The 12,072-nt window shown below is 41.9% G+C and overlaps 1 protein-coding gene across 1 annotated transcript in view; it reads right to left on the bottom strand.

Annotated features, from left to right (window-relative positions):
- Positions 1–3,716: 3,716 nt before the first annotated feature.
- Positions 3,717–12,072, bottom strand: part of LOC306977603 (uncharacterized protein) — an 86,478-nt gene continuing 78,122 nt past the window's right edge. The window contains 7 exon segments of the mRNA XM_079575998.1: positions 3,717–3,883; positions 5,342–5,486; positions 6,582–6,694; positions 6,846–6,927; positions 8,318–8,410; positions 9,835–9,891; positions 10,417–10,724. Coding sequence (XP_079432124.1) covers positions 3,879–3,883; positions 5,342–5,486; positions 6,582–6,694; positions 6,846–6,927; positions 8,318–8,410; positions 9,835–9,891; positions 10,417–10,724 — 803 coding nt within the window. The 3' untranslated portion in view covers positions 3,717–3,878.

Raw genomic sequence — 12,072 nt, 5'->3', positions numbered from 1 at the left:
GGATAAGACCAACCAGTGTGGTTTAAGAGGAACAGAAGAGTTAATGTCAAGCCCTGGGTATAAATAACGTAAATAAATCAACATTTACGCTCAAAACAACATAAATTAAAACTTCATACATTTGCCTTGTTGAGATATGATACTGAGAAACAGGTTTTCTGAGAGTTGTGATTCCTTATGCAAATTAAAGCAGCGTGTTGCTAAATATAATTTGAATTTGTCTGTGCAATTTTAACCTGGAACATCCTATAGGGTCATTACAGAGGCTGCAGTAAATAATCATTTTATAGACATACCATCAAACAAATAGGCCGACCATGACTTTTTTATGTTTGAAAATGACTGGGCCAAGTCTTGACATTAATGGGACTTTACACAGATAAGCCTCCCTGCTAGCTACTGGAAATCTTAAAAAAAAAAGAAAGAAAAAAGAAAAAAAAATCCCAACTTTTTCTCCCAAAATGTGTCTTTTCAATTGTCCGAGCACAACTAGCATCGAGCTAACAGGAACACAACGATAAATAATATACAAAAGTGTTGCATCTTTAGAACAATATATCTCAAAAAAACATTCTTATTCACTTCAGTGGCCCCTTTCCGATGGAAAAGGCTCAATTTCCAACAAAAATCCCACCATCATTAGAAAAGCCATGATAAAATGCTTTGTCAGCTAAAACCGTTTAAAAGACAGGGTCAAACACCCTCCTGCCGCCCAACGACCACCATTGCTATTTGAAACTTTTTTTTTAAAGAGCATGTTACAATTTAAATGACATAAAAATGTGTCTGTCTAGCAATATTGTCGCAAGTTAAAAATTCCAGCCGAGCCGCGTTGCAAACAATGGCATATCTTTAAGTTATTTGTTTGTGTTAAAGGGATAGCTATGAGGAAATAAACTAATATGTGTGAATATTATTGCTTGTTAACATGCAAAATATCATCTATGGTTTAGGGTCCTGTTCAGAGACCTCTTTGATACATAACTTTAAGGTGCCGTTCCATTTTAGAAGCAATATTGAGTTAATAAAAGTCGGGGAAGGCAAAGATTAAACCATATTCAATCCCACTGATCGATTTGACAAAAAGCAATAAGACTTGTTTTGGTTATGTGGCAAAATCTCTCCAAATCCCGCCCGAACTGTCCTGTCAGAGCTTGTGTGAAAACTTTTTGTTTATACATTTACAATTGAAACACAAATCAAAGTTTCACTGATCTCAACTGGAACTAGTTCATGCTTTCAGTGAATACAAAATCATTAAGATCAATCAGATATGGATTAAAATGGATAAGGCAAATAGAGAGCAATAATTGAGCGCTACACTTATTAAATCGAGCAGTAAGTGGGAATTGCTGCTACACTATTGTTTTTAAGGTACCGGGGTGCTACAATATATGTTACGGTTTGTGATTTTAAACAAAGTAATGATATTTTTTGGTATTGACAATTTTGAAAAACAAAAAATGTTATGGTTTTATGTCTTAACAGCATTATGATTGAAGTATTATAATGGAGTCATTTGTTTATTTGATACAGACTCATGCATAGAACAGCAAAAACACTGGCATACAGGCCGCTGACACTTGCCTGGATGGACTGCAGCCGGACGCCAACTAATAAGAGGTTAAAAATACTAAATTAAGTGTTAGCTGGTTTTTACAATATCCGGGTCAGATTTTACACAGTTCCTGTGCAGGTCAGAGATCGACCTGGCCATGCAGTGAAGGCAGCTGGAGGCTACGCTAGAACCTGATTTTTCTGCTTTGTCCAAAATCTTCCACTACGTGTTTCAATCAGCTTCCATTTTGTCATCATCCACTTCCTCATGTCACCAACAGGAGCTAATTCTGCGTTCCATCTGTCCACGAAAGTCAAATACAACCCAGTAACTTACACCTTTAAAGCCTGACAACAACAGTCAACTCCGCTCTCTAATTGTCTTGAAACTACATGTGTTGATACAATCGCAAAGCCCGAATAAAATAAACGAATCAGGTCCATATTTCACCACAAAAAGTAAATATCAAGCATTGGCTTAAATGACTTGAATTGAGGAAATGTATCTTGTTTTGAGCGGTTTTCACTCATTTAGACACTTTTCCTGATCGGACCAAGTTGACTTTGCTTGTTTGAGGACATTTCAGACCAGTTCTAGGGTCAATCTCGCTTGAAATAAGAAAGTAAAATTGCCAATGAGATAAGACCAATTTTCTTACCCCATTGGCAATTGAAATAAGAACGAAATGTATCGAAACAAGTCAGAAACATCTCAGAACAAGTGAAACAATCTAGGACAAATGCCCAAGAACTTCTTAACTAGTCAAAACAACAAAAAATTGGATTATTATGCTCAAATTGAGATGTTTATACTAGTCTAGTGAAATACTTTTTGCAGGTGTGACTTTTACCAGCTTCCCCACTCAAACGGATTGTCGTTTCCCTCACTGTCAGGACAATCTTCAACCTGACAAATGGACGATATTGGTTTGTTTCCGATCTGCGAGCACAAATGGAACGCAGCATTAGTAGCGGACTACTTCCTATAGAGTAGACTTGTGTACTACAAAGTATCCAGATAAGAAGGACCGTCAGGCACATACGACACACGCTCTCTCTCACTATTACGTAAACATCCTTCTTACAAAACCTCTCTTACAACTTTCACATCGACGTTCACATCGACTCCAAAAACATCCCCTCCTCCCTGTGTGCCATGGTGTACAAAATCCTGTGCGTGTTTCCGTGACTTGTGAGCGCTATCGACAAAAAAAAAAAGAAGAAAAAAAAAGAAGAAGAAGAAAAAAAGCTAAATCGCTAATACTAGAAGAAATATTAATGCGATAAATGCAAAAACGGAAAGAAGAAAAACACCACGATTTCACGTCAGCACGAGTACAGGGGATCATCAACAGCCTAGCGGTTTTTAAACTGTGCACTATTTTTGACGGGTTTATGGGAAAGCGGCGGAGAATCGGAGGAAAGGCGAAACCACTGTGTTTTACAACCAGATGTAAGGAGAGAGTCCAAGGGGAGACCGGAGGAGTGGAATTGTACTGTATGTGGTTCATGTGGAGAAACGTGTAATTCAGGGCTGTCCGTCGCTTCTGTCGGTCAATCTGGGCGGGTCAATCGAAGGGTTTGCGGCGCTCAGCAGAGAAGGGAAAGGTAAGTGACACGACGCCTCATTATCATATCGTTATCCAACCTCAAAAACCACTGTTATTTTAAGGAGAGTCACTTAATATCGATTGCAAAATAGGTATATATTATAACTTCTGGGTCTTTCCTCCCAGATTGGTGATCACATCTGACTTTTTGTGTCTTCCACACTTCCCATGTGAATGTTTTACCATGTCTAAAGGTGTTTTTTTCATAATATAAAGCGCACTGGCCCCAAATAACCTCCCAGTAACTTGTGTCACATATTTTTCCCTTTGCTAAAGTGCCTCTGTGGCGCCCTCTGATGGTAAGGTGTGGCCACTACCTTGTATTTGCAAATATTAGCACGTTACAGCTATATACATAAGACAAGTTAGCGCGTGTTTTCAAGATATCCTTTCAATAAATTAGTTTGATAAAAATCACTCGTAAATTGCGTAACTAGTTTTGAAGTAATTTGAGCAAGTAGCAACAACCGATGAGTCTACTTGAGGAATATTGTGTCCCGTTTAAACAGGAGGACAGAGGGGAGCCCACGCGATCTGTCGAGTCCGATGCTGGGTAAAGGAGGAAGAGTCTAGGAGCCGTCCGGGTGCGGGGCGGGGCTGCTACTGTTGCCGTGGTGATGGTTGTCCTGGGGGGCGGGCCGGGTGGTGATGATGTCTGCGCCGTGGTCCGTGCGAGAGCGAGCTTTCCCGCGGAAGTTGAGCTTGAAAAACTCAATCTGCAGCACAGAGGTGAGAGAAGGGGGGGGGGGTTTGGTGGGAGCAATAAAAAGTAGATATGGGGAGGAGGAGGGGGTATGGAGGGGGCATGGAGGGGGTGAGGAGGTGGTGTCGAGGGCAGAGGGGGACAGGAGAATTAGAGGCCTGCAACATAAGAAGCCAAAAACGGTGAAGTGATCAGGCGACATGGACACAAAGACAACAACACTATGTCACAGGAGAGTCTCAGAGAAATGACTGAAATATACAGACAATATATTCACAAAATCATCATTACTGCAAATCGCAGCATCACCTGAAACTGTATTGATTTCACAAGGAACTTATTTATACCTTCTCTGAGCCGCAGAGCAGTGCCCGAAACCTATCCCCACATCCTGAGCTAGGTTTGGTCCGGACTCGCAGTACCTTACAGGAGGATGAAACTACTTCTACTACTAAGTCTTTTCATTTTAAAATAATAATAAAGACAAGAATGAGTCAAACGTAATCATAATAATAATGGCATCAATATTGTTAAAGAGGGGGTATTATGCTTTTGTCAATCACATAGCACCAGTCTATATCACACTACAATGATGACCAAACCTTCTGTTGGTCTGTAAATGCAGTAAATTAGAATAACTGCCTTGTATAAAATGCTCTCTCAAAATGGCTGTAGTGAATGTTTTGAAATAGGCCCCTGTCTCTTTAAGAACCTCTGACCCTTTCCGACACGCCCCCTCCACACGCTGTCTGTGGCATCAGTGGGGAGGCGGTTCTGCTGAGGAGCAGTGGTTGGTTACTCGGCTGGTGACGAAAGCTCGGCTGGTGACGAAAGCTCGGCTGGTGACGAAAGCTCGGAGGCGTCTCCAGGAGGTGGGGGCGTTCCTAGGAGGACTCAGGCAAACCTATCCCTAAAATGGCCGCCATCAGGATTTTTACAGATTACTCAAAAATACGTGAATGTGCCAAGGCAACACTTCAGCCATGTTTTTAATGAGGGAATGACATAATAACACGATGTAAAGCTTGGAAAAGTCGATTTTTCATAATACCCTCCCTTTAACAAATTATGCAACATAAGAATTCTTGCACTAATCAATAAAGTCTGATGCGCTCACTGCTTCATGTTTCCTGAATGGTATTTCAAATGTGCAGTTCGAGTAATAATACCACAAGAGTCCCTATTTTCCAGAATGCAAGTATCCTCAGTGAGAAACAATCTCCATCCAGGAATCATAGAACCGTAGTTACATATGTAACTTTTGTTTCGTGTGATGCTGATGTTGCCGCAACAATAATTTTGCGCTGTATTATCCAGCTCTACTCACTAAACACTTAAGACTTAGCATGAGACATCAGAGACAGGTCATATAGACAAATGACACAGAAATGACACAAACATTTAACAACAACACGGCGCACTATTCTTCATTCTTCATATTTTCCGTTCACTTCCTTCTCCTAACACTTACTTGTCTCTGGGATTAGGGCGTCCAGAGCCTGAGCGCCCTCCCCTTCCTTGATGCCGTTGTGGTGGGCAGCCCCCGCCTCGGTGCAGGGCTCTGGGGGTGCCGACAGGGGCGTCCCATTGCCCTCTGACTCTTGGTCACCCTCAGCCTACACACAAACAGCAGGGTCAGTCGTGAGGGTGGGCTGGCTCCAAAATCAGTGTTTGTTTTGCATTTTGTTCATTTTTATTTTTATTTTTTTTATACCGAATGGCAGTTAAAATGTAACACAGATCGATTTGACTGAATTAGGAGCCAGGCCAAAAGTATAAAAAGAAACCAAAAAGTGACGTCAAGGATTCGAAAACAGTGAACAAAGAAAAAGCAGCACCAGGACATGCAAAGTATCTGTGCACAAATGGACACTTTCCTTCGCTGGTTGGGTTACATCGGACCAAAAAAAGTGAACAGAGTGAAGGGTGAGAAGGAGGAAAGGAATTGGATTGGGAGTGGATTTCTTTGAGAAGGTGCAGGGGTAAAGTTAAAGAGGTAAAGGGATTTTATGCACACTTGTTTTTCTCCCTCTATTTTTTGAGGTTTGAACTCAATAGCAAAGTACGCAGTAGGTAGCAGTACATGTCTTCAAATCCTCTACTTTTCTTTTCATCTTTTGTGTTTTCACCCTGTATTTCATTGAATGCACAACACAGGTGACAACACAGACACTACAAAGACTTGAATTCCTAAAAAATGTACATGTTATCACTGCAAAAAAATAAAATACTTTGATCTAAAAGCTGATGTGCCTGAGTCCTCTGTGCCCTTGTGATGGCTATATTTAGAGAGGAGCTATTTTGAGACATTTTTTCTTACAACAATCCCTAAAAGTGAGCTGGCAAGTATAACACGGAAAATAAGGGTGTGCACGTGCAGTGGGATGTGCAGGGATAGGCTGAGGGGACAGGGACCCTCGGGCTCATAAAGATTTCACCCAAAGATTCAAAGTAATAGGAATGTATCGGCTGCGGAAGGATCTGAGTTTGGGGTTAAACATACAGGTAAGGTCGGTCGCTGTCAGGAAAAAGACGGTTTGATGATTCGTGACAGAAATCGGTGAGGCACAAACATTGGATGGATGTATTTCACAACAAACAAGTTACAAAGGTCAGAATGTTACAAAAAAAACAACAACCCTGTCTGCCGTCTTAAGAGTGAAGCCTCCTGCTGAATCAGGTTTGTAAAAGTGCAGTGTTTGAGGGCTCACCTTGACGCTGCCGCCTCCGGGGGTGTGGCTCACGTTGTCCAGAGAACCCACTTTGGACTGAGCTGTCTCCTTAAAGTTGACCTTGTGCGATTCAATCTTTAAATCCCCTCCTCCTGTGAGAGCAAACACGGCACACAGCGTGAGGGGGGAGGAGGTCAGGCACAGATACAGACGCACACACACATTATCTCAGCTAATACACATTTTACTTTCACTTTTGGCTAAATCCATCACAAAGACATGTGGAAAGGGAAAGGGACGCACCAGGCTTGTGCTTGATGTTGTCTTTGGAGCCGCACTTGGACGTCACTTTGCTCATGTCCACCTTCTTGCTGGTGATCTGCACCTGCCACACAGCAATCATCAACGCAATTAAAGCTTTTAACAATCCCCAAGCACGTAGCAGTTAGCGGTTCAGTCTTTGCTAGTAGTAAGTGCTAGTTTTGGTTTCATTTGATAGATTAAGGGGAGACACCACAGGCAAAACTCAATTTTTTCAGTTTTCAGGTTTTGGGCCAAATTGGTCTCTGAACATATAAGCTTTCACCCGGAAACAGAAAATATGCCTAATCTTGACAATAACATGTTTAAATATTGCGCTGATTCAATGTTCCCCCAGAGACTTATATGGGACAATGCAATTTCAAGGGCCTTTTTCTCAAAACACATTTTTCTGTCATTGTGGCGACATTATGTCCACGTCAGTCGGACCTAAAGACTTCACATTTTCCAGCCTTGGACTCAACAATATTTGGAAGATTTTTTCAGAGGGATTTTTTATTATTTAATCCCTTAAGCCCCATTTATTGAGTTTTGAGTGTCAAAAATAAGGCGAAAATTATTTTTTTACAAAATTTTCCACTAAAAAACAGCTTATTTTAAAACTAAACAAGATATCTTAAATCCCCTCTGAAAACGTCTTGGTCACTCATTCATCAATAAAATTAAACCATAAATTTGAATGTAACTCTATCCATTATTCAGATTTCGTCGCCGAAAAGATGGAAAATTTGGGGCATTTTTAGACATAAAACACTTTGTTCTTATAAAAAGATAAAATGACAGAAAACTTGCCATGTATTTTCTTCTAACATTTATGCCAGTGATCTACAGCAAAAGTTTCAACTTGACATCTGTAAATATATATTTTTTCCCTATTCACCTGCAGTGTCTCGCCTTAATGCTCAGAAATGTATACTTTTTCATTATGACTCATCTCTGCATACCTGCATCAAGCTTCCCACAGGGCATTAAAAGTCATTAAATGAATTGAGCTAAAATTAAGGCCTTAAATATCATGGAAAAGCATTATTTGATGCATTAAATTTGAATTGAACATTAGTGACATTGTTCGACTTTTGCTCTTTTTTTTTTTTTTTTTAAAGGACAAAATATACTGTATGGTCCAACACATTCCTTTGCAGCTTTTACAAATTTCTCTCCTGTTCTCTCAAATATGTCCAATTTGCAAGTATGAAATTTACCATTCCTCTACTGGAATAAACACAAATCTTTAGAAATGATGAATGCAGAAAAGATAGCGGGAGGTTGCAACTACAGAAGTTTAGAAATGTGTTAGTGACAGATCAACACAGAGGGGGAGGAGGGGGCTGCGAGGGTCGCGAGCATGCCGTCTAAGAAGTTCCCCTCATCGCCTCGTCCTTTACAGTCGCCCCGGTGTAAAGGCTGTCGGTTGGAGTCCCGGCGCTTACGGACCGGACGGTGCTGATACTTACATTCCCTCCTCCAGGAACATGCTTGAGATTGTCCTTGGAGCCGAGGCGCGAGGTGACGTGGCTGAAGTCCAGCTTTTTGGTGACTATCTGAACCTACAGCACACAGCGTGGCAGCAGGGGGCGCCGTGGGGGGAAGGGGGGTATTGTGACGAGGGGGGAAGGGGAGACAGGAGAAGACAGGAGAGGAGAAAGATGGAGAAGTCACCACCAAGGCAGGGTTAGAAGACACAGGGAGCTAGAGCCAGGTGCCACCAGAAAAACAGCGACTAGTGGAGCAGGCTACGGCCATTTTGGGTCAATTTGTGATACAAGCCAGACAGGAATCGGTGCCTGATGATGATCATTGTTTCCTTTAGTATGTACTGGATTAATTTAAGTTAGAATTGACCTACGCCCATTACCAGACCACGATTTGTTGTTCAAACTTGGCTCCAGGTCCCAAAAACTATTGTAAGGCACTATACAAATAACATTTGATTTGATTGATTGATTGAAAAACCTGTTTGTTCCAGATCAGCTTCATTTGAAAGACTGACACACAGATGTGACAGGCTTAGGAACATGCGGTGGCTTCTTCAGATGATAGTTTTGACTTTATTATTGAATATTCAGTTTTTTAAAATATAGCTTAGACATAGTTACACCAACTTAGGTCTAGACCTTGTTTACTACTGATTTAATCTTGGTCAAATACTTCATAAGGTGGTACTTGATGAGACAGGTTTGAGAACCACTTCTTGAGTTTGAGAGCACTTTCATTCAAATGCAACGACAGCATTTAACATATCTCATGATAGAGCAGGAGCAGACAGGTATAACTTATGTCTGCCCCCTGTTGATACAAAATCAGGTCCAGACATTACCCGTGAATAAAACAAGTAAAGTTGATCTGCTACTTTTGTGTCATACTTTTGTAACATTGACAACTTAACATTCATTTGAAACACATACATTGACATTTTTAATGAAGATTGTTCCATAGATTGACACCTTTCCTTTGCAGTGTTCTAAAACTGCTTTTTAAACATTTTTTTAAACATAGTAATCATATCTACTTTGGCTCTTGGTGAACCCATTGAAACATTTTGTAGGCAAAAAAGATGGACCACTAACTATTCAGTTTGTAACATATTGATTTTTTTGGGTGGATAACAGGCTTTTTCAAATGTTATGCTTGTATCACAAAGTGAACAGTCTTTGCCAAATCTGCCGCTTGTTCCTCATGTTGTATTTGTGGCTTTCATTCTCTAACCATATGCACATGCAATCATCATTATCATATCATTTTCTGGTGCAGCCCAACCGTGGAAGCCTTTTCCGGTACTACAGCACATAGATACAAGTCTAAGAAAAGAAAGGATTAGTACAGACAGTCTCACAGGACCCTGTTTATTAGGAAAAACACCGTTAGTGAAAACAATTGTTGACTGAGACGGTCAACAATCTCGTGTGTGAGTGTGTGGAAGAACAAACAGACAGACAGTGATGGAGGAGAGTGATGGGGGGGGGGGACTCACTTTGCCCTGGCCGGGGTCTTTGGAGGGGACGGCCCTGTTCAGTGTGGATGAGGACACCTGAGGACACAATCCCACCCGGGTCAACCAAAAAACAAGCAACAAAGGAGAAAATAAAGTCAACTCAAAAACATGTAAGGAGCATGGACTGGACTCACATGGGAAATGAATTAGAATCGGGTTTTTCGTAGTGATGGAATGAGAATTAGAAGGATAAAGTCAAACTGAATGAGTAAAACTGAAGTATGGCCAGTGTGAGCAGTGTGACCTGTGTGAGAAGTGTGTGCTGTGTGACTAGTGTGAGCCATGTGACCAGTGTGAGAAGGGTGACCAATGTGAGCAGTGTGACTTGGGTGAGCCATGTGACCAGTGTGTGAAGTCTGACCAATGTGAGCAGTGTAACTAGTGTGACCAGTGTGAGACGTGTGACCAGTGTGACTAGCGTGAGCTGTGACTAGTGTAACTGGTGTGAGCAGTGTGACCTGTGTGAGAAGTCCGACCAATGTGAGCAGTGTGACCTATGTGAGCAGTGTGACTAGTGTGACTCGTGTGACCAGTGTGAGCAGTGTGCCCAGTGTAACCCACCTTCCCTCCTCCGGGCTGGTGTTTCATGTTGTCTGTGGAGCCAATTTTGGAGCGGACATTCCGGATGTCTGGGGCCGTGGTGGTCCGCGTGGCGGTGGTCCGCGTGGTTGTGGTTCGTGTGGGGGCTGTAGTAGCAGCAGCGGCGGTGGTGGTGGAGGTGGGTCGAGAGGTCCGGGGGGCAGTGGGTTTCTTCTCCCCAGCTGCTGAGGAGGGCACGCTGGGCCTGGTGGCCGTGGGGCGTGGGCGGGCAGCTGGAGCGCTGGAGGTGGTGGTTGTGCGGGTTGTGGTGAGCTTGGGTTTAGTGGAGTCTGTGGAGTGGAGTGAAGGTCATGCATTATAGAATTGATGGGAAATTTCTTAGAACAAACCTGGTACCTAAATTGGTACCTAGTTTAAATTAAGAATAGGTTTTAATTGTTTCTAAGTTTTATCAATTTCTCTATCTGTGAGATCAATAAAGTACCATCTCATCTCATCTTTATCTAACCAGGAAATGTATCAGTTTAAACTGAAATAGCAGTGAGATTTGACACAAAATTAGTCAAATTTCTCAAGATTGAATTGAATGTCGCAATTCTTTTCTCATACATTGTGTAGCCATGGTTACATATTCTGTGTTGTGTTTACAATACAAACTTAATCCAAAATTAGTGACCGAAGTTGTAGCAGACATTTCTGATAGGATAGTCAATGGTGAAGAGGGAGAGACTGTTACAGCCAGGAATTGATTTGGGATGAGTCAAGTCTCTGTGATTATACCCAGTAAAATGTAGTTATGATGCAACAATCCTGTCTTATTTCCTCGTCGATGTTGCTAAAGCTATTGTTAATAACGTTATGAAGCGAAGCCAATGGTTGAGCCCAACAGTATACGTTTCCGACTTCTATCCCCACTCCGTGTTGTCAGCTTGCTCTTTGATTCCTGTCCACAGATTAGGCTGTTCTCTGCTCCCTGGTGAGACTGTTTAATTGCTCGCATCCTTTAAAAAAAAAAAAAAATTCTGAAGAGCTATTGGACTTGTGAACTGCGGCAGATTTAAGGCGCGTCAGCAGGAGCGCCTGTCAACACGAGGTGAAGCTAATCCACACGGCGCTGCTTTCAAGCCTTTCAACTCCCCGGGATTTTTTCACTTCTAAAGCCCCCGGAGCCCGGCACATCCCGCATTGTCACGGTGCAGAGAGAACTGCGAGTGCTGACGGGGCCCTGACAGTGTTATGAAGTCACCACCCGAGAAGCGAGAGACTCATTGATTCTCAGGCTGTTAACCTAAAGTCCAAGTCCAGTTTAGTCTAAACTATGTGCAACAATTGATTTGAACTTTCGGCTCAAGCGATGTGTCTTTTAATATTATTCTATTCTTTGGCAATAGCAGATAAAAAAATAATGACAGTCATTCTGACAAACACAGACAAGCTAGTGGATAAATTATTAGGCAGCAATTGAACATTTTGTCCTTTAACTTGATGTGTGGGAAGCAGGAAAAATGGCTAAAGATTTGAGTGAGATGGACAGATTATGAAGGCTAAACGGCAGGGCGCCTCTTCCCGAGGAACAAACAGTGCAGAAATGTGCACTTGGCCCAAATGGCCGACATTTCTCACATGAAGTCAACTCTAAAAGCAACTGAAAAGGCAAAAGTAACTGCTGGAGGTGGC

The sequence above is a fragment of the Gobius niger genome (assembly GCF_951799975.1).
Source record: "Gobius niger genome assembly, chromosome: 18".
Taxonomy (NCBI): domain Eukaryota; kingdom Metazoa; phylum Chordata; class Actinopteri; order Gobiiformes; family Gobiidae; genus Gobius; species Gobius niger.
The sequence above is the reverse complement of the archived record's forward strand: the minus strand, read 5'-3'. Positions and strand labels throughout refer to the sequence as shown.